Source organism: Gouania willdenowi, chromosome 6, assembly GCF_900634775.1.
Source record: "Gouania willdenowi chromosome 6, fGouWil2.1, whole genome shotgun sequence".
Lineage (NCBI taxonomy): Eukaryota > Metazoa > Chordata > Actinopteri > Blenniiformes > Gobiesocidae > Gouania > Gouania willdenowi.
The window spans coordinates 54,943,880-54,969,658 of NC_041049.1; the positions used below are offsets into that span (position 1 = coordinate 54,943,880).

The following is a 25,779-nucleotide window of genomic DNA, read 5'->3' on the forward strand; positions in this document are numbered from 1 at the left end:
TTTACTAAATTGCAAACTTAATTTCAAATAAACGATTTAAGTTAAATTATTGAAAAAAATGTTATTATTATATTATATTGTTATTTTTTTTTTTTTTTTAGATTTATTGCAGTAACCCAAACATTGTTTTGATGAATTTACCACATGAATGCAATTCATTAATCATTAAATAATTTATTTGAAGTCTTTAGGTATTTAAATTTAATATATATATATTTTTAGAAATTCCCTTAATGAAAACTCATAAATAAAAATAAAAATACAATGACGCCAGTAAAGTAAATTATAATGGCTTAAATGTTTGATTAGAATTGACAGTACTCATTTCTGTAAAATATTGTTATATTATTACATTACTTCATCAAAAGTTTTCATTTAAATAATACAATAGGATGTGAAATGTTGTGGAATTTTGTGTAAAATGTCTGAATTCAATTTGGTTTTGTAGTATGTGTTGCCAGGTTGCTCCTTTCCTGGCCTTTTGTGAAGTTTTAATCTTATTTACTAGGACAAAACAGTCATCAACCCGGCTAAAAAAAACATGTTTATTCGTATATATGAATACATAACGGACTGTTTTGTGTCATTCTGGTAGAGGTTGAACATTTTACAGGCGGTAAATCATTTGTAGCTCTGGCAACAATTACCGTTATTGGCTAATGGAAGGTGCTCCGATGTTGACGGTCTGTCTGTAAAGAAAGAGGTGACTATTTACACATGCTAACACCAACAGAAACACAAAGCTATACTTTATTTATAGTCTGTAGTAACGGACTCATGAAAAACTAATAATATTAGTGCTGGGAAAAGTCATTTATAATTATGAGTAACTATATCAGCAGTGCTTTTCTGATGCTAGCAGCACTAGCTCTGCTCTCTCATTAGCATTTATCTTAGCTTCATGTTAGCTATATATATATATATTTTAATTATTAAAATATATATTTATTATACCAGATATGTATATTTGCCTTTTTGTGATTAAGAACATGTACTGTCTTTTAAAATTTGCCCTAATACCTTTTTTATACTTGTTAATTTTAGCAAAATCATGACGTGAATTGCTTATAAATGTAGCTAACTATTAATTAGCACTTTGGATAACTACAGTAAACTAAGGATTTTTGTGACTCGGGGGCGTCATATCCAGAATAATATACAAAACGACTTTAAAATATACAGAAAGTACTCCTAAAACAAAAAGTCACAAAGAAGAACACAATTGACTCTGGAAATCTCAAAATTAGAAAAAAAATATATACAAATTGACAAAAAACAAACAAAAACAAAAAACACATAGAATGACAGAAAGATATATATATATATATATTAAAAAGGCCGTTATTCATACGGGAACGTATGCGGAAGATCTATCATCTCCCACTGGCCATAGTGTGTCATATAAGGCAGCACGTTTCTCTCTGTGGCCTGCAATGGTCTTTGTATCAATGTTTCCTCTACCAAAATAAATAAATTAGCTTTTTTTTTTTCAGTTAGTCAGCTTTCATTAAACGGATTTAACTCCTCAAATAATGTTCACCTTAGCGGAGTTTTGCCTCTTGTAGTAAACATTGAACACATCTAAATAACTGTTCTCAATTATCTTGTGGCACACAATTCTGATTAAAATTGTGTGTTTTGCACATAATAATGTGGCTAATCTATTATTAGATGTGGTTGGATCGCAGAGTTTTACGCTACAGTAGCGTGAGGTTTGCAGAAGTTTGAGGTCAAGTAAAAAGCGCTGAATGATGTAGAACTCCACACCCATGTCCGTTACAATGTCAATTTTAGAAAATTCCTTTCCTTGGTGCAATATACACTTGTTGCCAACTTTGCCCCGTAAAGGGTGATGCACTCAGACAGGATATTGCATGATAAGAAAATGTTCTGGTTTAATGTTCAGCTCTTCTAGATTGTCTTTGATGGCTTTGAGAAGGTGCTTAATACCTGCTCGGCTGAATCAGAGCAAAGAATAAATAAAGAAATGGTGGTTCACTCCCTCATTGTGACTCATATTCACACTAGACACATCTCACCGAATCACTTTGACACTCTTAACTCACACTCTGCCTCCCTCTATAGCTCCGGGTCACAGTGTTGCCTTATGATAGTAGCCAATTCTAGCAGGGATCATTTAATTTCCCCCACATGATTGATACCGGCACAGGTCCAATGGGAGAAAAAAGGTTTGTTCTATTACGAGATCAGTGACTAGTGGCGACCTCCCACTTAAAAAGTTATATTCCGCCCCCCCCCCCTTAGTGTGTGTTTGCGTGTATGCACTGCAGCATGCGTTTCACTCAGTTTGCTGTTATGCTGAGGGGACGATGAGAGTTGCAAAGGACCATTCACAGGTCAAATGGAATAACTGAGATAATTTAAAAAGCATTGACAGTGCAATCTGTCCATTCATTGTTATTGCTCTGACCCCTATTAGTGTCAACGGGCTGGTGCATTTCAACCTAGATGGCTTATCAATGTGCTATCTCCTATCTGCAGTGCTAGTGTAAAATAAAAGCAGCAGGAAAAAAACCCCCTAATGGGCATTTCAAGGCCATTAGATCAGATTGTAGTGATTGAGAAACATTACGAGGCTTTAATGTCCCAGCTTGTTATTTCCACTAAAATCATTTAGCAGTAAAAACGGCAGATGAGGACTTAATTATAAGCCTGTAAGTGAAAGGGCGTAGTGTCATTGCATATTAAACCGCCTATTCTATCAACACTCTTCAAATTATTATTGCTTTTTTTTTTTTACAGGGTAGGAGAGTCTGAGTGCATGTTTGGCCTGCCCTCAAACATGGACATCAGTTCAAACACTGTGACCTTGCCCGTCCAAAATGCTGTAAGTTAATTTAAAATCAATACCATTATTGAGACTTTTTCCCCACAAAGGTGTTAACCAGGGTTGGGGTCAGTTCCTTTTTTTAGTTGCAATTACGTTTTCAATTATCCATGTTCAATTACAATTAAATTCTGATTACACTTACCTGCAACTTTTCCAATTACAGTTATTTTTTATAGGGGTGTCCCGATCTGATATTGATATCGGATATTGGTCCGATATCAGCCAGAAAACGAATATCAGAACTTATCAGACTGCTTCTAAAATTTCTGAAATATATTATATTATATTTATTCAATTGTAGAATACTGTATATATTATGTTGAAGGTTAGAATGTATGTAACCAATTGGTTAATAATAAATGGGTCAGTTTTTCTCATACCTACCGTTGTTGACTATTGTTCTCTGTTTGAGTAACATCACTTGATCAAGTCTTTTCTAACATTCCACACTACAAAATAAGTAATACAAGTATGTATGATTCATGCGGATATCGGATCGGTATCGGCCAATACCCAAGACTGCAATATCAGTATCTTATCTCAAGTGAAAAAGTTGTATCGGGACATCCTAATTTTTTATCCTCTGTCAATTACAATTACGTTCTCAAATACTAGAGTTAAATTACAATTAATCACAATTACTGAGCCTAAAATAAATGACCTAATAAAAGTTAACCTTCCGCTTGTGTTAGCTTTCTGTTAGCATCTCTTATGATAACGGGTCCTAAATGAGCTGTAAAATACGCTAAGAATAATTATCATTTGATTTCTTTCCTCTATCTATTGGTTTCCTTGTTAGGCTTCATAATCAATAAAATATAGTTTTAATATTATTGTGTGGGTATCTGAGCCTTTTTTGTGTCAGTATACCACTTAATTTATTTTTTAAATGGTAAATTTTAATAATTGTTAACCGTTGACCCCAATCCTGGTGATAGCATCATCTGGTGAAATTATATATATATATATGTAAAAAGTTGAAATTGTTACTTGATTGTTTGTTTCGATTTCCACTGTTAAACATTTGGTTTGTGGATATTGTCGGAAAAGTTTTGAGAATTGCATTGTGGGATGTGGAGTCCTGTAGATGGATACATAGAAGTGTTAGTTCTTCATTCTTGCTGTGACTTCTGCCAAAGTGACTTCCCAACACATTTCTGGTGCTTTCACAGACTGAAAGTTGTAGCAAAACAATGGTGGACAATGGAGCGCTAGGTGGGGGTACACTTTGTACAGGGTACAAGTCCATCGCAGGGCTACTATAGATATATATATATATATATATATATATATATATATATATATATATACATACATACTGTATGTATTTAAAAATGATATAATTTTAAATTAGAGCTGAACGATTTTGGAAATTAATCTAATTGCGATTTTTTTTTCCTCAATATTGCGATTGTGATTTATTTTTTGCAATTATTTTTTCAAGGGCCTCTTGTCATGTATTTTTCAATGAACACAAGCAATAAATCAATGTGTTTCATAATAAACAATCTAACTAACTTCATGTTTCACTGCACTTCTTAAACACTCTCTGAACCTAACAGGACAGTACAAGACAGGGCAATAAAAAAAATGAAAAATAAAAAATTGCAGCCTTTGTGATTAGAAAATCGCGCTTTATGATATCGTGCGATGATATCGCAAATGCAATAAATCGTTCAGCCCTATTTTAAATCTAGTTCTCTAAATCCTGAAATGTTTCTGACTAACAAGTATTTGATGTAAATGGATTTTTCCCCCTCATTAGCTTGGAGAAGCAGGTGTGGTGCAAGAGTTGCGTTCCCTCAGTGCGGACTGTCAGACCGAACGTGGAGAAACCATTTTACTGCAGTTGTTGAAATTTAAAACACACCTGCTGGATGTTGTGGAGGAGCTGCACATACGACGGGTAATATCTGACGTGTATATGCTGTTGTTTAGTCTTTATGTATTTATCAATTTTAATGAAAGATTATTGTTTTGGCTAGTTTCATTACTATTGTTTCAAATTTTAAAGCTATTTTTTTAATATTCCAAATGCATTTAATCTGCCAACACAGTCTGACACTTCATTAGTTTATACAATCAAAAAATATACACAACAGCAACAGTTTCATCACTAAAAAGGCAGAATGAAGTACAAAAAAGTGTGTGTGAAACCCATTGAGCGTGTGGTTCACCAACACAATCACTCTAACGTATTTATTCTCTAAAAGATTAGCAATACAAAATCCATTAAAACACAACTACAACAGATATTTATTAAACAAATAAAAAAAGGCCAAAATCAATAATACAACTTCCCACCCTGCAGTAAATGTTCTTCGCCTGAAAGCACATTCCACTCAAAGGTTAGAGGAGCAAAAATGGGATGTTAGTCGTTTTGTTGCTGTTTGCTTTTTATTGTTATGGTCATGTTAACTGGGAAACAGACATTAGACAGAATTACATCGTGATCCCCTTTAGGCGCTGCAGCACTTTGTGTTTGTGTTCTTCACAGGGTGGAGAGGTTATGAAGTGAGAGGATGTCATAGTGGCCTCAGACATTCCTGAGCTGGTCAAATTCCTTAGCGCATGTTTTTATTTTATTTTATTACAGCTTGATATGCTGCGAAAAGCTGTGAGAACCTAGACTGTGCTGTTTAGATGATGTTTAAATGATGATTATTTTACTCATTCTGGCTTTTATAAAATACAAAGCTTATATGATTAGTGTAGGGTTAGTGATCAACACCACCATGATGCTTCTGCCGACATATGACAGAAACAAAGTTATTTAAAAATAGGTGAATTTATCTTTTATTCTAATATGAAGTTACTTCAGAATAATTTATTAATCAATATTTTGCAAAAGAGAAGAGGAAAAAAGAAAATTCTTTTAAAGGGATCCTCCACTGTTTTTACTAATGTGGCCTAAAATCTTTGAAATGTCCTTATTAGAAGATCTATGCTTAACAAATCGCATTATTTTGCACCACATTTGTTTGATTAACTTTTAAAAATGTGACTATTTTATCATTTTGAAACCTGTATTCTGCAATATTTGACTATTGAAGGACTCCCACCCAAAATTACTTCTATCCTTGTGCATCTTCAACAGCTACACACTGTTTAAGGGAGAGTAAAGACCCCTTAGGAGAGCTCGTCTTCTCTGCTTCATTGTCTACTACCAAATCGCAGAGTTGGAACTGTTGTTTTTCCTGTCACAACTGTTTTTATCCTCTTTCGGGAATCAAAAGAGTGTCACATCAACATCTTTATCTTTTCCTGATTATTTAGAGCAACCGAAAGCAGCACAAATTGTCATTTTGACCAAAAAAGCTGCTAAATGATTTAAAAAACAGACTGAATTATTCACTCCAATAGAAAACAATGGGATGTTTACAGGCAAATGGGGCCATGTGACATCATCAATCACGTGATTTCAAGATAATGTAAAATAATTGCAAAATAATGCATTTTGTTAGGCATAGATCTTCTAATAAGGACATTTTAAATATTTTAGGCCTTATTTGTAATGTGCATAAAAAATCCAGCATTCAGAACAGCAATATTGAAATTAAAATGAGGAAATGCTGTAGCATATACTGTAAATGATGAATATTTACATTTAAGGGTTATGTTGTTTGGCACATTGATAAGGAAGATTGTGTTTTGAGACTTTTTTAAAAACCTCAGTTGACGTGACATGTTTTGATTTACAGTTAGTGACAAGTTAAGATGTTTAAAAAGAGCAAACACGCACACACACGCACACAAAGTGATTATTTCTCAGGAGAAAAATAACAGCTTTATCTGCTTTATCTCACTCCGTTATTTAAAACGCAATGCCACGCTGGTAGCCCACTTTAATAGGAACTTATAAAATGGACTCACAGAGTTAACCAGCTCCCACATGCACATAAAAAGTCCTGTGGATATGGAAAGCAATTGACTTTTACCGGCCTTCTCCAAGGGTCGAGGGAGGGAGGATAGGGATGGCTCTCCACAAATATCTCCTCCCTTCTAATGTTCTTCTTTCCCTGGGTGCCTCGACAGAACATAAAGTCGGTACCGAACACAGGAAACCTGAAGCGGAATCATTTTGGCTCAACCCTAAAGAGTTATATGAGAATAGAAGAGAGTGCACGTTAAAGACCAGCCCTTACCTCATTCAAATCCAATGTCATGTTTGAAGTTCTCTAACAGTTGTTCCTATCTGTGTTGAGTGTAGTTTTGCCTGTACACAATGTTTTTTTTGTGTGTGTGTGGTTTTAGGATGCAGAGACACGCTTTGAGGATCAGATCAGTAAACTAGTGCTGGAGAAACAGGAGCTGCAGTGGGAGAAGGTACATTTTTAGGTTGGAATCCTGTAAACTTGGTTTAATTCAAACATTTCATACCTTTGTTAGCTTTGATCACTATCTAAACCAGTGTTTCTCAAATGGGGGAGCGCGATGGCACTACAGGGGGTACTTGAGAGAGAGAAAGGGAAGAGAGGAAAATGAAAGCATTGATAATATGGTGTTTTATGTTTATATTTAGTTAAAAATTATAATCATACTAAATATTACCAGCAACTCACAAAACGACAACAAAAACACACAAAATAAGAGAAAAATCTACTGAATAATAAAAAGTAAAGACAACAACAAAATGACACCAAAAACACACACACTAAGAGAGAAAAATACTTACTATTACCAGCAACACACAAAACGACAACATAGACACAGTAAATGAGAAAAAATACACAAAAATAGCAGATAAATGTACAAAATGACACCAAAACACATACTGAGAGAGAATAATTTCAAGATAATACCAACAATATATCAATATGATTGAAAGAGAGATTTTTGGTCATGTTGTTGATGTCATGTGTTTGTTGATGATTTTACTGATGATTTTAATTGATTTTACTGATGATTTTAAATGTTCTTATTGATTTTAAACAATTGAATGTTTTATCATGTAAAGCACATTGAGTTGCCTTGAGTATGAAATGCGCTATACAAATAAATTTGCCTTGCCTTGCCTTTACCAACAACTCACAAAAATGAGAAAAAAAAACCTTCACAAAATAAGAGACAAATATACTTAATAAAAAGAACAGACAAACAACAACAATATACACAAAACGACACCATGAAAAATACACAATGATATTGATTAGAACAGGAACTGAAAATATGAGGGTCAGTTTTGGTCCCACATCAGGAGGCAGATGACTGTAAATGACAAAAATTATAGAAATAAATATATTCATGAGGCGCTAAATACAGTTTAATTCCACTTATTTACAAAATGGGATTCCTTAAAATGTGTATTATCACTTATTCTTTTCATCATTATGCTCTATAGTTGTTTTTTCACAGCATTCTGAGCAAAATGTGGTAGTAGGACAAAGGGGGTACTCTAAAGGATTTGGCCCAAGTTTTTTTATTTCTGATTTCCATTTGTCCAACTACAACATTTTGCTTAGAATACTCGAGAAAAAAACAACCTCAACTATAGAGCATAATGGTGAAATGAATGAGTGATAGCACACTTTTTAAAGAATCTAACTTTGTAAATTTTCTAATCAAGTTCATATTTAATCATCATTGTTATTAGAATTTTTAACCAAAAATACACACGCTTTTAATTGTTAATTTCCCACTCTTTCAAGTACCCCCTGTCGTGAGATCCTGTACCCCCATTTGAGAAACACTGGTCTAAACTATTATGTGTGTGATTCAGACTTTTACTTTCCTTCAAGCTCTTAAATTAGAATGTATGTTAGTGGTACTTAGCTAATCAGGATGTGTGGGTAAATCATAAGTGAAAACCATCTTAAGTTAATCACACATTTGAAGACAGCACATTAGGACCAAACCGTTATAGGCTGGTATTTAGAAACAGGATTATTATACCTTGTGCTAACCTTAAAAAGATAAATACGACTTAGGTTAGTTATTCAAACTAAATCTTTGCATGGTCTCAACCAAATTTTGTTTCCTATACCATTAAGACAAGAATGCACTATTTTCCATGATCACTTTAAATCACTGAACAAAATATATTATAAAGCAGGATTTCTTTCTGATTTAGCATGGGTGTAAATTCTGATGCTTGACTCAAGGTCCCTCAGGACGATGTAAAAAATGTTTTTTGCAACAAAGAGTCCAACCAGTTATTTTTTGTCCGTATCCCAAAAAGTTCATGGAGGTAGAACCAAGTTGATCACATCACAATATCTTGGCCAGTTTCTAGATTTTTAAACATTCATCACTGGTTTCCAAACGCAATAAAATGGGTAGAAAATATAACCTTTATCGAAAAAAAAAATATATATATTGTGAATATTGTTCTTTTCAAAACTCATAAAAACAACACAAAATGTGCAATAACATATTTTAGAACAGTAATAATAGAATAATTCAACTTTATCCCCTCCACGGCACCCCATATCATGACTTATAAGAAGCTTGTTTCAAATCATAGTTTTTTGTAGTTTGCACATGATTACATTTACAATCTGTCTCTCTCGTTTTTGCCATTCATCAAATTGGTTTTACTGTATTTCCCTGGATCAGATATGTTTTGTATACATCATTTTATGATTGTCTACATGACAGGAATCCTTAGAAACTCAGCTTGAAACTGCGACTAAACAGCACTCATCTTCTCTCTCTGAAGTTAAGAAGCAGGTATGTTTTATAGTTATATTTTTCAGTCTAATATGCATTATTCTTTATTAAATAACCTGTTTTCTTTTCTCTAGTTTCAGGCCAAGTTCAGAAGCTCTGAGGAAGAGAAGGTACCAAGCCCCTCTTCCCCTGATTCACGAACAGGAAGAAGCATTATTTTCACTTCATGTTTAGTGGAGCAGTAAATTTAGTTGTGGCACTTACAAAGTCTTGGCCCTCAGAGTGAATTCTTTTGTGCTGTGCTTTGGTATTTTATTGCTATTTTGTCACTCACAATAATAGTATCACATTTCAGGGGAGATACCAGGTCGCTGCTGAGTTAAAAGACAAAGAGATTAATCACTTGAAGGACGAGCTGAAGTCACTGCAGGTATGAAAATGTGAAAGTCTCACAACCTTGATTTAATAGATTAACAAACAAAACAAGAATGGTATGGTAGATTTCTAAAAGACGGAGGTAAATCAAGACTTAAGTCCGGCACATTGGCCGACCCAGTCTGGCTCTCAGAGTGTTCATCTTCAGTGTTGACACCTCACTGCTGATATACAGCCACCCTCACGGTCTGCTGCACTTTAACAGCCCCGGCCTGTTACAGAGACAATGGAAATGCTTTTTGATATTCTATCTGAAAGAGCCTGACACGGTCTGTTGGATTGTCTTCATTTGACTTGTTCTCACATACAAAGCTGGCCTTAATTGGAGCGTTTGATTGGTGTGCGTGCAAAATCACTTATTTTATTTCAATGGCAGATTTGTTGTCTAAGTTATTATAATTCCAGTAAATTCTGTGTGTTATTGACATTTAAGTAATTTATCATTAAATAAAACTTAAAATTCATCATTAATTGTGATGTAGATTTGTTGCCTCCTACATTTCTCATTGATTTTTCTACGTAATTACTTAGAAAATTGTGTTGAATCAAACCTACAGTATATGAGAAAGATCAACTCATGCCCTTGACTTTTTTTTTTTAACGTTTCATATCATAATAAACAAAAACATTAAGTTACCCAAGCAGGCTATACAACTTTAACATGTATATACCGTCCGCTCTAAAAGTATTGTAACGGCAAGGTTAATTCCTTTGTTTTTGTATAAATCAAAACATGAATATGAGACAAAGGTTCAGAATTCCAGCTTTTATTTCATGGTATTTACATCTAGATGTGTTAAACAACTCAGGACAGAACATCTTTTGTTTGAACCCACCCACTTCTCAAGTGAGCAAAAGTATTGCAACAGACATTATTAAAATAACTTAAAGTGAATAATATTTAATATTTGGTGGCATAACCCTTACTTGCATTAACTACATTAAGCCTGTGACTCATTGACATCACCAGACTGTTGCATTCTTTATGCTTTTCCAGGCATTTACTGCAGCTTCATTCAGTTCTTGTTTGTTTCTGAGGGTTTCTACCTTCAGTTTCCTCTTCAGGAGGTAAAAAGCTCTATTGGGTTAAGGTCCGGTGATAGACTTGGCCAGTCTAAGACCTTCCACTTTTTCTCCCTGGTGAAGTCCTTTGTTGTGTTGACAGTGTGTTTTGGGTCATTGTCTTGTTACTGATGAAGCTTCTCCAGATTAATTTGGATGCATTTTTCTGGAAATTTCCAGACAAAATGGTTTTGTAGACTTCAGAATTCATTCTGCTGCTACCATCATCAGTTACATCATCAATAAAGACTAGTGAGACCGTTCCAGAAGCAGCCATGCAAGCCCAAGCCATGACATTACCTCCACCATGCTTCACAGATGAGCTTGTGTGTTTTGGATCATAAGGAGATATTCTCCATTCTTTGGCCTTTCCATCACTTTGGTAGAGGTTCATCTTGGTCTCATCAGTCCATAAAACTTTGTTCCAAAACTTTTGTGGCTCATCTCTGTACATCTTTGCAGAATCCAATCAGGCCTTCCGATTGTTTTTGCTGATGAGTGGTTTGCATCTTGTGGTATGGCCTCTATATTTATTCTCTCTAAGTCTTCTTTGAACAGTAGATTGTGATACCTTCACTCCTGCCCTGTGGAGATTGGCAGTGATGTCACTGACTGTTGTCTTTGGGTGTTTCTTCACAACTCTCACAATGTCTCTGTCAACAGCTACTGTTGATACCCTTGGCCGACCTGTTCAATGTCTGTTGCTCAGTTCACCAGTAGTTAATTTCTTTTTCAGGACATTCCATATTGTTGTATTGGTTATGCCCAATGTTTGTGCAATAGCTCTGATCGATTTCCCCTCTTCTCTCAGCTTCAAAATGGTTTGCTTTTCTCCCATAGACAGCTCTCTGGTCTTCATGTTTGCTTAACAGCAAATGCAGTTTTACAGGTGAAACCCAAAGCCAAAAACAAGAACTATTTAATGTTTAAGCAATCAATCTAAAAGGAAACACCTGAGCAACTAGAAACACCCATCAGTCATATGTTCCAATACTTTTGCTCACTTGAAAAGTGGGTGGGTTCAAACAAAAGGTGCTCTGTCCTGAGTTGTTTAACACATCTAGATGTAAATACCATGAAATAAAACCTGGAATTCTGAACTTTTGTCTCATATTCATGTTTTGATCTGAAACCCAAATGTCTTCAGTATACAACAATAACAAAGACATTGGCCTTGTTTAGAAATTAAAAGTGGATGATAAATCGTGCAACAAGATATTGCAATATTAAGACATTACCAGATGTATTGTCAAGGGTTCAAGTGGTATCGTCAAGTGGTATTTTTTTTTTTTTGTTTCTTTTTTATGATCCTATTGAGCTGAATAGCTTATAACCAGACTAAATATGTAAGTATGTCCACAGTTAAACTCAAATAAAAACATGGTTATTTTTCCAACAGTTTTTTGTTGTTGTTGGTATTTTTTCTTTGCCAAAAACATCATATTGTATCGTGATTGCAAGTCCATTATTGTGTACCCAGTGTATCGTCCCATCTCTAATAAATATATTCAATGACTATTATTTCCAGGCTAAGCTAGCTAAAAGGCTTTTATGTTGGGCTAAACTTTTCAAAAAAGTCAATGAACGGAATCTTTACAGTAGAGAAGAAAACAAACTTTTCGTGTGACAATTTCAACCTTTTACATCTTTTTTTGGGCAAATGATATTTGATACATTTTTTTACTCATTCTGCTTTAATTGATTTATTTATGAGCTTCTCTCTTTCATCTCCCTCAATAATGAGTTGTGGATTATTTTTTAGAAAGAGAAAGATAAAATGTTTTTGTTGATAACAATTAGTTGTGGATATACTCCAGCTTTTTAATCCCGTTTAAATGTGTTTTGTTTTTATGTCTTAAAAGTAGCTACTTTCTGATTATATTTTAGAATGTTTACTAAGAAAACAAGTTGACCTTGTGGATATCCAGTGTTAAGATGTTTTGGAACATTTTTAATCTCCAACTTTTGTAACTTTTCTTGTTGTCGCACAGTTGCTGAAGTACAACTTGGAGAAAAAGTGCAGTGAGCTGGTGAGAATGGTGTTTCCATCTTTACACACAGTTGACAGGGGATGGGCGGGTTGAGGCGGTCGAGGGAAGGGTGCTAAGGAGGAATGGCTTCAGAGGGAAGAGCTCATCAGGAGTAACGGATAGGGAGTGTGTGACACTCTGAACTGCCAGCGCAGCAGAGGAAAATATCACTATTAAAATATTTTATCACTGGGACTCGCTCGGTTTAACATGATCCCTATGACAGTGGCTGAGCAGAGTGGGAGGAAGTTGGAGGGAGCTGGTGAATGGGCAGAACGAAAATAAACGATAAAAGGTAAAGATCAGGGAGAGAAGTCAAAAAAAAAAAAACCCTCAAAAACGTTTTTACCCATCATGATACAGGCATTCAAAATATATCGACAGTTCAAAGCCATAATCCCAGTGAGAAAAAAAAACACAATACATGTGGTTAACTCCCTCAATCTCTGCTTCCACTTGTCATTTAAACATTTTGTTTTGCTAAGTTGTTTGAGCTTCATGTAACTTAATAAAACGGCAAGGCAACCTTTTTCTACATCCCATTTCAGCTGGAAACTTACAACACATTACTGTCTTTCGAATTTTCTGTAATTTTTCATGCTCCATGACACAATTGTTATTTTTTGTGCCACGTGGTTCAAATTTGTTTGGAGCTGCCATGAACAAATTGCAAACTGATGTGTGTCAATATAATTTATTACCATACAAACATACAAACTTTGATTTGCATCAAAAGTAAATCAGTTGCTAAACTCTCGGCCCTAAACCAGCTCAATATGGAAATACCCAAGTGAAGACAATTTAATATGGGGGGAAAGATATAAAAAATTTTTAGAATTTGTCACGAACTTCTGTTTTGGCTTCTCGATCAAAAAAGTCAATGAGACGCATGCTTAATTTTTTATCGTTATTTTGTATCGAGATACTCTCCATTTTGTGAAATTAGAAATTGTCAACTCAAACTTTTCACACTCCTCCTGGAGCTACTACTACTACTCCAGTAATGTTCTTGGATGTGTTAGTACAACAACAAAAATTATAAATATGTCTAAGTTTATATCTCAATAGTACATTTCTATCTAAACAAATCAATAATAATGCATTGATAGTATAAACTTGAGGCAACGCATCGAAGGCTTCACAGTGAAGGTGGTGTAGCGAAGGCGGCATGGCAAAGATTGCTGACGGCTATATTCTTGGAGTTATTATTGACGAGTACTTAAAATGGAAGCATCACATTGTTTATTTAAAACAGAACATTTGTAAAAAAAAAGTGTGTGTGTGTGTGTGTGTGTGTGCGTGTGCGTGTGCGTGTGTGTGTGTGTTTACACGATAACTTGAAAGGTTATGAACGGATTTTGATGACAATTTCAGGAAATGTTGATAATGGGACAAGGAACCGCTGATTAAATTTTGGTGATGTTTTGACAACCAAAAAAAAAGAAAGATATTTATATCCCATTAATTTTCCCATCCACACTGTGGAACTCCTGTTAAACATTGTACACGATAACTTGAAATGTTATGAACGGATTTTGATGAAATTTTTAGGAAATGTTGATAATGGGTCAAGTAACAGGTGATTCAATTTTGGTGATGTTCTGGCTACCAAAAGAAAAAATACAGATATATATCGCATTAGTTTTCCCATCCACACTGTGGAACTCCTGTTAAACATTGTTTTAGAACACATATTCTATGCTAATGCAGTGCGACAGTGTACGATCACTGACACAGACACACGCACACCGTTTACGTTTTGGAACAGTGTCTCCGTGGAAACGTACGGATCCGATCGGCCGTTTTTGAAAGTCTGCCGGTTTATTTATTTATTGTCCTTGAGAATGGGGTAGGGGTTAAATAAGACTTTGTCTTCATCCTACTCCTGTTCTTTATGTGAATGTATATTGTATCGGTACAATACATCATAAAAGAGCAAATGAGATGAAATGACAAGAAACAAGAAAATCGTGTTGGCACAAATACAAACATTCTTTTTCGTGGCAGTGTCAGGTATCCCTGTGAGACCAAGAGCATTTCAATTTTAGTAGCAATAATAATATTAATACTAATACATTTTATTTAAAAGTGCTTTCCAGGGAATTCAAAGACACTTTACAAGTTAAAACAACAATCGTAAAAACAGTTATTAAAAACAAAGAAATATAAATCGAAAAAAAGCACAAACATCAGTAAAAGGAAAGGCAGAAAGCAGGTAGGATTGAGTGGATGGTTAAATATTAAAAGCTGAGTGAAACAGGTGCGTTTTGAGAAATGATTTGAAAGATGGGAGGTCAGTGCAGTTACGAATATGCCTTGGGAGGGAGTTGGTTTATGTTGGTTTTGTTTTGTCTGGAAAAAGTCCCCCATCAATTTATTTCCCTAAATATTCTGTTTGTTTAAAAAAATCATGTAAGTTTTTGTAATTTATTATTTTAGATTTACTTTTTCTAATGCTGATGCATAGAGATTTTCCTATAGTTTATTATTATTATTTTTCACCAAAAAATAAAGAAATTCAATTACTCTTTAATTTACACCTGCAGCCAATTACCAATTAGGTTCACAGCTTACATGCAGGTCTGTGGGCTTTGTTGAAAAGATGGAATACTGAAGTGGAAGATGTTTTCACAGATCCACAAAGAAAAGCTTCTACTTGTTTTTCTTGTGTGTGCAGTGTTTTGCTTTTTATTTGTGTTTCCCCAGGAGCAGAAACTGTCTTTGCAGAGCCGAACGAAGGACAGTCACATGAAGCAGCTGGAGGAGGTGGAGAAACGCTTCAGCGTCCTGTCCAGGCAGTGTGCCGTGGTCAAGCAGGCTCATGAGAAATTAGAGCAAAGTGGTAACGACTTTATGGAGCTTTTCACTCACAGGGCAGCAGATGTCTAATTGTTTTTATAGTAGGTCTGAAAATGAAACGCCACAATTCAAGTTTTACTGCTCATACTGATACCGTTGTGAGTTACTGAGGAAACATAGTTGAATTAGGTGCGAACCGCTGGGATTCTTTTGTACTCCCAGTACGGCCTGAAACATTCAGGTTCAGGTTATGGAAACACCACGGTGTCAGATACAAGTTACAGGGATGACACCATGCTGCAGTGTAACTCACTCGACAGAATTTCTCGTAAAAATCCACTCTCACTTCATTCTTCTTGCTTTGTCGTCCTTTGTCAAGACCTGGGAATGAGAAAAGGTCACAGTCGGCCACATACATCGGAACCTTTCTGAAAAAGAGCTAAATTTGGTTATTGATGCATATTGTGACTGATGTATTTAACTCTCTATTATCATTTAACAAGTTGCAATCACTAATATTCTGATGGTAACTTTGTGTAATTTCAACAGTTGATGAGGCCATGAGAATAAATATAACATTGACCTCTGCCACTGACAAACAAGAAAAAACCATTGTGTCACTGAAGAAGGTACAGCATCACGGCTAGTGAATATTTACAGCTTGATTTCACAGGCTTCATTTGCATATTTCTCATTGAACCTCTGCCATTTGCTTGACATTATTGGGCTCTGTCAGGAATTGGAAGAAGTGCACAACAAACTCATCAAGGCCAAGATGACATCAACAGGAAACAGCAAGTCTCCCAGCCTGACAGGCAGAGAGCAACTGCTGCAGCAGCTCCATCACAAACTGAACCTGGTAAATAGTGATCAGTTCAACTCTGGCAGAATAAATGCATGTAGACTAGTAGTGACTAATGTTTTTTTTCATGCTTAGGAAACAGAAATGATCAAGAAACTGCAGGATGAAGTTGATGCTGAAAGAGCAGAAAAACAGGTGAGCATAAAAGGTCTGAAAAAGTAACCTGAGAACATGAAGTACTTCAGTAACTGTAGATGTCTTTTCATAAAATAATGGCTAACATAAAGTAAATGCTGTATGTATTTACAGTGAAATGTATGTGTGTGTGTGTGTGTGTGTGGTTTACAGGAAGTGATAAGGTCACTGCAGCAAACCCAGGGACTGCTGTTGAATCAGACACAAACAGTTAAAAGAGCAGAAGTGGAGCTTCAATCCCAAAGAGAGAAGTTTCAGGTCAGAGTCCTTCAAACTGCACAGATTCATTATGTGTGTTCATGTTTTATCCCTAAAAACAAATGTTTAATACAAGATGGAACAGTTAAGTTATATACTGACTGTGGAAATTAGCAGGAGAGATTGTATGTATATACTTTTGTATTTATTTTGTTTATATTTTATTTATTTTATTCATTTACTTTATTTAGTTAAAAAAAAGTTTTAGATGTATATAATTAAAAAAAAAACAAACAATACTTGTGTTTTTATGTCAAAACAACTAAATTACAATTTGATAATTGTAATTATCAAATTACAATGAAAAAATAAATACATACATAAAATAAATAAATGAAAAAATAAATACATACATAGAATGACTATTAAATTGTGTATTTATGTAAGTTTAATATATTTCTGTCATGTTGCTGCCAATTTTACCTTTACATTTCAGGCATTGTGATTTGATTTGTGAAATGATTATGAAGGAAATTTAAACAAAGATGGGATTAAATGTTGATTGTCCTCTCTAATGCAGTAAATCACCCAGTGCACTGTTGTGAGCATGGTTTACTCCATCACTGAATGATAATGTTTATCTCCATTTATAGCTTTTACAATTTATAGGCCTTTCCCTCTCACCCCCTCCCTTTTTCTAATTCACTTCTTCATTAATTTATTAAAATTATTATTAAACTGACACAACCCAACTGATTTGTTCTTGCCAGACTTCACTTTCTGCTCAGTCTAAGACTGTTCATGTTAAATAAACACATAAAAATTTAGTATTGCATTAAACTTGTATGGATGATAAATTTTACGGCAGGCTCTTAAGCGAGAGCACGAGGTGGTACGGGAGAAAAGCAAGGCAGCGGAAAACAAGGTGGTCCAAGTGATGGAGAGCCTCGCTTCTTCTAAAACCAGCTGGGACAAAGAGGTACAAGAAAAAGTGGTGTGAGTGTGGTCAATCTGATCCACACATCTATAAAGAGTGGAGGAAGTTATGAAGTGCTTTCCTCTCTATTAATCTTCTAAACAGAAACAACATTTTCACGATCGCATCAAGAGAGAGCAGGAAGGCCTTCAAGCAGTGAGGGATGCTTACGAAGACCTTAACCAACAACACACTGAGCTGACCTCACATGCACAATCACAGACTCAGCAGATAAAGCAATTACAGGTAACCTGTTCTCCCAGGACTTCCAATAAACACACAGAATGAAACCACAGCCTGTCAAAGATTGGGAAGACTCAATAGGATTACATAATGAAACCTGGTTGTATTTCAGTTTTGTTTAAAGGGTACCTGTAGTGAATTTGAATTGTATAGCTATGTCAAAAGATGATACTAGAGATTTATTTGGAGTGCAAAGTGGAACTCTTCACTTTCTCTTGGCCCTGTAGAAGACATTTAGAAATCCAGGAGCATGAAGCTGGATTTCAGCCAATCAGAGATCTTTCTAACAGCATGAGTGCTCCATGAGCAGTTTTGGGCGTTACTATTGGCTGCTCAGGGCATTAACTACAGAGTGATACGTGCATTCTTGTCAGAGTCTCTAAAACACCAGAAAACTCTCCAATAACACAAGATGAAGTCCATACATTTGTCACTAGTCTCTATTGAGAAAAAAGTCGCTTAGAGCTCCACAGGGAGGTTAAGTTTCAGTTTTGAAATGGGGAGTGGAGAGAGGATTCTACATACTGCAGCTTTAATGTGAGCATGCCTAAATAAATGTAATTCACTTGAGTATGGAAACAGAGAATAGAGGGATGAAGGAATGTACTCTTGGTAAAGAACATTTGAAAATGTTTTTGATTTTTCTCTAAATAGATGGAAAACAGGAGTAAGAGCATCATCGCCCCTACTGGCTTATTACTTACTTCAGTGGAAGACATCAATGAAGAGGAGGAAAACTCTTGCTTGGAAGTGCCAGACTGTGGCGTTGACCAACACACAGTTTCCTTTAACTCCAACAGTCTGAGTGATACATTTTCCACCAGAGCACATGGAGGTCAGCTTGCTCAATCTAATCTTCTTTTATGCCTTGCTGAGTCTTCTTCAGGATACACAGTCAATTATATGGCTTCCATGTGGTGCGTTATGCTGTTTAGCATGTTTACCAGTCAGTTTCCAGGCTCCTGAATCCTCTTAATTTTGTTTTATTCCAGGTGAAGAAATCCCGAACCAAATCTCTCCTGATAAACAAACTCAGATCATCTCACCTGTTCTCCTGACAGACAATGATCTTTCCTCTAATGTCTCTGGAAGTGTAGCTACAGAGAGTGGCGAACTGGACAAAAATGACACCAACTGTAATGCAAATGAACAGGACAAATCCAAAGTGTTTGATTTAATCACTAATTGCTCCTCTAATGACATACTTAAGGTGAAGGAAAATGGTTGTTTTATCACTCTTGCCGCGCCGTGCGATCTCAACTGTTCTCTGACCGGAAATGTGGATATTCCAGTGAAGGAAAATACTGATCAAACTGAGACTGATCAAGCTGTAGTGAATGATGGAGAACTAGAAATAGATAACAGGGAGGAAATGAACACAAAGCATGAGATATTTGGAAAAGACGAGGCTGACGAGGAGGGAGCAAGTGCTGGAAAAACAACACAAAGAACAGAAAGAGCAGAAGACAATTGTGGGGAGACACTGAAGAGCACAGAGATGACTAATAATCTTGGAAGTGAAACAAATGATAGAGCAGATACAAAATCCCAAGATGAAGTGAACGAACTAGTAAAGACATCAAAAACACAGATATCGACCCAGACAACTGCTGATAAAACAATCGAAAAGAGCCAAATATTACAGGTCAATGAACCCTTGGACAACGGCCCGTCTGTGGCTGTCTGTGAACCCTCAGACTGCCCAACAAGTCCCTGCCAGAAAGATGCCGAGTTATGCTTTGTTAACAACACTTTTGAAGATAAAGAAGAGGGATATTCTATCTGTTCTGATGATCCCCAAACTGTGAGTCAGGAACTAAACTGTGCTGTTCAAGCAGTGCAGCAGTCCGCTCCACTCATTCCAACGTTCCAGAGAACTGCTGAAGGTGAACCAATGGGAGAAATATTGGGCGAGTTCACAGGTGGTGTCCATTTCAAGAGGACTACACTCCAACCTAATGCCTCGTTGCTGTCTGCCCCTTCAGATGGCATTGGAGAAACAACAGAATCCATTACAAACCAAACAGAAACTAAAGCTTCCAGTGACTTTACTGCAGCAACAAGGGAAACGAGTGTTACACATACAAGTGAAGAAAGCCAAATAGTGACAAAACTGACTGGCTCTGAATTCTTACCTGAATATCAGGCCTGTGGGACTGAGCAGACACACATGCTTAAACCTTGTACGACAGATGCTTGTCAAAGTCTAACAGTTGATGTTGTACAACCTCTATCTGTGGTGAAGAGTGGAGAATGTCTAGAAGAAGTGGGACTGGATCATTTAGAGAAGACCAAAGCAAACAAACAAGATAAGCTTTTAAAGCTGAGCTCTGCCAATCAAGATAAAGCTAGTGGGTTGAGAAGCCTGGACAAGGCTGAATGTAAAGACATTGACGATCCTGTTGAATCGTCTTTATCCAGCTGCAAAAGGAGCTACTGTGCTTCATTTGACTGGTGCGGTGCAGAGAGAAAAACTCTCAGCTCCAGGACAAAACCTGAGGCCTCATATCTGCATCAGTTTATCCAGGTAAATTACTGGACATTGGAAACACATTTTTTAATATTGCAACTAATTTTTTGACCACATAAAGCCAAAATAACAATCCTGTTTTTAATGTTGGTCAAATCAGTGTAATGTGTACAATGTAATCTCTATTCTAGTGATATACTTGATTCAAATCCCAAATATCTCTAACTCCAAAACCACTTCAACAGGTTACAGGTCTATTTTGACTACATTTATAACTGGTTACATGCATTTTGCTCATATTGTAATATAGAGGATTACAAATCTTATGGCAAGTGCTTCTAATCAGCATTGCTGGATTGTTTATATTTCATTGGACTTTGCTTTGACATTGTTTTTATTTGTTCTAACTTAACCTAAAGTTCATTGATGTTTTCTGTTTGACATGATTTTTTAATTGTTCAGCCTTTAATTTAATAGGTTGACAAAAAGTAAGTTGTTAAATAAAGAGTGATTCCCACAGAGATACCTAAACTCACGGCCCGAGGGCCAAATCTGGTCCTTTAGAGCAGTGTTTCCCAACCAGGGTAAGTGTACACCTAGGGGTACGTGAGTACATTGCAGGGGGTACGTGGAAAAATTAAGAATTTATTTCCAAGATAATAAAAAATATTTTCATAAGTCCGTCAATAAAATGGTACGTGTGCGCTATGACTTGTTTTTAAAGTTTAAATGCCTGTTTAAAGGGGACATATTCAAAGATGCTCCTTTTGTGGTAAATGTCATAACACTTATATATAACAGGCAGGTTAATTATTTGTTTTATATTTATTTATTTCTATTACTTATTATTTTTTTTAATTCTTATTTTTTCTAATTTAAATTTTATTATTTTTCTTTAATAACAATATAATCATAATATATTAGTATTGATAATACATTATTAATAATTCAAACATTTACTATAATATTATTTCTTATATTTATCATTTTTATTGCCTTGAAGGCAACGTAATTTTATGTTTCATTTTAGTAAAATAAGAAGATAATGCCTGAATATTAATTATGCAATTTAAGAAGATGAAATAAAATGACTTGCATTAAATATTCAGTTGTGTTATGTTCTACTTTTGGAGAATCATGAACATGTATGAGTGAGGGGGTACTCATGGTATGACAAAAAGGCTCAAGGGGTACACAAGACAAGAAAGGTTGGGAACATTTAGAGCATCGCGTTCGGATCGCAGGAGAGTGAAAATGACAGAAAAAACATAAATTCTTGTATGAATTACCAAGCAATTAAATTGTTGATATATCTCAGTCCAAACACATGAATTCTATTAAATCCACAATATATGCAAGGGCTCACAGTTTACCTATACTTATATCAAATGATGGCAGTCTTTTTCAATTGCAAATTGTTGAAAGAAAAAACTTCTAAAATCCATTTTATTTCATAAAATGTCCCCAAATTAAATAATAATTGCTCATAAAATCCAAGAAATATACAGAAAAGATCCAGCAGGGACTGATATCTACAGCACTTGAGATTATTTGGCCTGTGAACTAAAATGAGTTTGACATCAAAGAACCCTTTTCCTATCAATTTCTATCATTATTATTAACCTATTCCCTTTTAAATGTTTTCACAAGTCAAAAATGACATTACTTTAGTTAGACTACTACTTTAGTTAGAAATTGTAAGAAACCTTTAACTTTAAATGTCTTAACGTGTTTTGTGTCTATCTTCAGGAAAGCCCAATGTCTGGACAAAGTTCTACAGAGTCCAGTGAATTTCTCTACCATCCTCTGAGCACATTTCCTACAGTCATAAAGAGTAAACCCAGCAAAGGTGATATCTGTGTTTCTAAGTTCCAGTAAAACATTTAAACGCATTGTTTAATTATGAAACTAGGACGCGATGTCCCTCAACGTCTGGAAACTTCCTTTTTTTGCAACTGTATGACTTGCCATCACTATTAATTATACATGCATAGTTTCTGGTTGTCATTGTCGTCTCACCTCGTTCCTCTCAGCCCCCTTAATCATCATGAGGGCGTCAGATCTGCTGAATTCATCTAGTGTCTTTGGGGCTGCAGCTTCCTGGAGGAGAACCCAGCAGGGAGCGTGTGAAGGTGCAGAGTCTGGCAGAGAGAGAACCGCAGCAAATACGGTTAGTTTGAGGCAAATATATTTGTATAGCGCAGCTCATACTCAATGTGCTTTACATGATGTTAGGCTGGCCCCTTAGTTTTAGGCAGTGGCTATCCGTACGGTTACCGTATCAATATACTGACATTCTATTTATACGCAGTGCCCTTCATTGGCCAGTTTAGGTCATGTGACTAAGACTAAGCCTAAACCTAACCCTAAAAATTGTTGTGATACAGGGTTATGAGCTAAACTTAACCCAAAACCTAACCCTAACCCTAAGACGCTATGTACGTGTACTTTGGTAAACGTACGCATAGCACCGGGGTTTGTCCGTACGGCAACCGTACGAATAGACACTTTCTTAGCATTGTTTTTTCTTGACACATTTTATTGATGACTTGTTTTGCTAAATTCTCCAGGTGTTCATAAAGGTAACAGATTTCACTTGTTTCCATCTACCAGTCTGCTACAAGTTCTTAAAAAAATACAGTATGTAGAATTTGCTGGTTTAAAAATGCTGTCTTATTATTGAAGGAACATTTAGTAGCATGTACTTTTATACTTTTACTCAAGGGAGCAACTTCAATACTTTAACTTTTACCAGTCATTTTTTGGTCAAGTATCTATATTTTTAGTTGAGTACTGAAGACTAGTATTTTTGCCACCTCTGCACGTCAGTGTTTGAATGACGGGATGTATTTGACGTGTGCAGAGGCCAAACAGACAGAGGAAGAATCAGCTGTGGAGTAACATGTGCCTAATGAGGCCTGGGTACCTCTCCTGTCTCACTTACTCAGTCATTATCCGTCTCCTCACCGTCTGTCTGTCTTTCACTCTCACTTCATCATCGGTCTCTCACTCACACTTGGACCCTCATGACTTTCCTCTCTTTTGTCATTCCCTGATTTGCTCTTATTCTGTTTTGTCACATTACAGAGCCGTCACCCTCTTTTATACAATCCAGGTGCTGGAAATTGGGTGAGATAATAGAGTGCGACATGTCTGAAGTATTAGGAGGGGAAAAAGTTCGATAGTTCAAGACTAATGTGATGAATTTGAGTCTGTGGGCCTTGAAATGCTGGGAACATCCCATTGTGTTCATTTTGACCTGACTGCTTTTTCTAGGCTGGATACTGTTACATTCCAATGGCCACTGAACTGATTTCTTTATCATCAGGCAGCGTTGCTCTCCCCTGGGTGCACTAAGCACTAAGAAAGGACCTGAAATATGAACTTCCTGTAGAAGCAAAGCTTGTTTAAGTGTGTTTTTATTGTGGTTGTTACATAGGAGACTTCCACTTTCCCAGTATCCACGTGCTCCAGCAGGCCCAGCAAGCCCTGGTCATCCACCCCACAGTGAGTGATTTTTACACTTCAGATGTTCATTAAACAATGTATAAAAACTTTAAACTACCCCGGATAAAAATGACTGGAAGATCATGTACGATCAAAATGTTTTTTTTTTTTTTTTTTTTAAATATGTAAGTTATTTTTATTCCTACACGCTAAAAAAAAAGTTAAATTGTCATGTCAAAAATATATGTCCAAGTAGTGCTGTCATTTGCACAAAATGTTGTCACCCTTATAACAAAAGTTAATCAAAAACTTATCACTTATCATTTTTGTGGCCATTTTTAGATTTTATGCCTCAGTAATTTAAAAAAAAAAATATATATATAAAAAATATTTTCCTTAAAATTTTTCTTTAATTTTCTTTTTTAAGAATATTTTTTAAATTCATATTTAGGTTTTTTTTTTTTTTTTTTTTTTTTTTTTTTTTGGTGATGTTTAGAATGGCTAAACCGTGAGCATGTAAAATGTTTTTTTTTTTATTACTGTTCTAAAATATGTGATTGCAAATGTTGTATTTTACAAAATTCATGTTTTTTTTTCAAAAAACCTCACTTTCTTTTACCCATTTTATTAAAATTGTCGCGATGGTGGGGCCCTGAGAGCAGCAGAAAAAGTTTGGGCACCACTGTTTTTATGCTACTAACAATGAACATATTTAAGGATGATGCTCCCTCTTTTGTATTTACACATCACACAAGTCTTTTTTGGCCATTTTGTGAATTTTTGACCTCGTGACCAAACCCAGATATAATTTTTATAGTCCAAAAAATATGGTACATCAAAAGTACTTAGCAGATTTTGACAAAAGATATACCTTACGTCATGGAATATTCAATTACATTTTGGAGGAAATCTGGATCAATATACTGATTCTGGATCAGAATTGAAAAATCCCTATCTCTTATCATTGGCAAAATTTCAAAAAAATATATCTGGGTTTGGTCACGAGGTCAGAAATTCTCAAAATGGCCACAAAAGACTTGTGTGATGTGTAAATACAAAAGAGGGAGCATCATCCTTAAATATGTTCATTGTTAACCATAAAAACAGGGACATAGAATTAAATAAAATAATGCTCTCACTATCAACCCAAAGCAGTCTAAAGTTGATGCTTCTTAATTTGATACACTCAGAATTGACCAGTGTCTTTTATTGTATTCATACACTACATGCCATGAGCATAAAATTAGCACACAGCTAACAGCGCTTTAGCTTACTAGTTTCCCTCTCCATCAGCAGTAACAGTGGTTCAGCTCCAGGTACAGTACTACAGTCAGACTGGGAACCATCCTGCTCTCAGGAGAGGGAAGACCAACAATCATCATTCCGAGCTCAAATCTCCAAAATTGAGCAATTCCTCAACACTGAGAGGCTCCGTCTGCCCAAAAGACCAAGAACTGACGACTAAACTTAACAAATATTGGCACCAGTGTGCAGGTTTACAGTGTGCAGGTTTAAAGGTTTGGGAAGAGATGTTTTGTTCAATAATAGAACTTGTCCAGAGAGCACATTGAAATGTTTTCTTGAGCTTTGGAGAGTTTCTACTTGGAATCTTTAGACTCAACGTCATCTTTGTGATGAAATCTGAACTATATTTATTGTTTA

At 35.5% G+C, this 25,779-nt stretch overlaps 1 protein-coding gene across 1 annotated transcript; it reads left to right on the forward strand.

Moving 5' to 3' along the window:
- The first annotated feature begins 533 nt into the window (after nt 1-533).
- ccdc73 (coiled-coil domain containing 73) lies at nt 534-25,779 on the forward strand. The gene is made up of 21 exons (XM_028449957.1): nt 534-703; nt 2,764-2,848; nt 4,617-4,757; nt 7,106-7,177; nt 9,449-9,520; nt 9,595-9,630; nt 9,816-9,890; nt 12,949-12,987; nt 15,694-15,829; nt 16,336-16,415; nt 16,523-16,645; nt 16,724-16,783; nt 16,937-17,041; nt 17,850-17,960; nt 18,063-18,203; nt 18,855-19,035; nt 19,193-20,727; nt 22,420-22,519; nt 22,704-22,840; nt 24,110-24,177; nt 25,411-25,779. The coding sequence occupies exons 2-21, from the start codon at nt 2,783-2,785 to the stop codon at nt 25,580-25,582; spliced, it is 3,450 nt and encodes a 1,149-aa protein (XP_028305758.1). The 5' UTR covers nt 534-703; nt 2,764-2,782; the 3' UTR covers nt 25,583-25,779.

Bases quoted from the DNA above. Each gene is read 5' to 3' on its own strand.
- ccdc73 (XM_028449957.1), top strand. From the start codon at position 2,783: ATGTTTGGCCTGCCCTCAAACATGGACATCAGTTCAAACACTGTGACC. The intron at 16,416-16,522 runs GTACAGCATCAC...GGGCTCTGTCAG, and splicing joins CCATTGTGTCACTGAAGAAG to GAATTGGAAGAAGTGCACAA. The intron at 17,961-18,062 runs GTACAAGAAAAA...TCTTCTAAACAG, and splicing joins AAACCAGCTGGGACAAAGAG to AAACAACATTTTCACGATCG.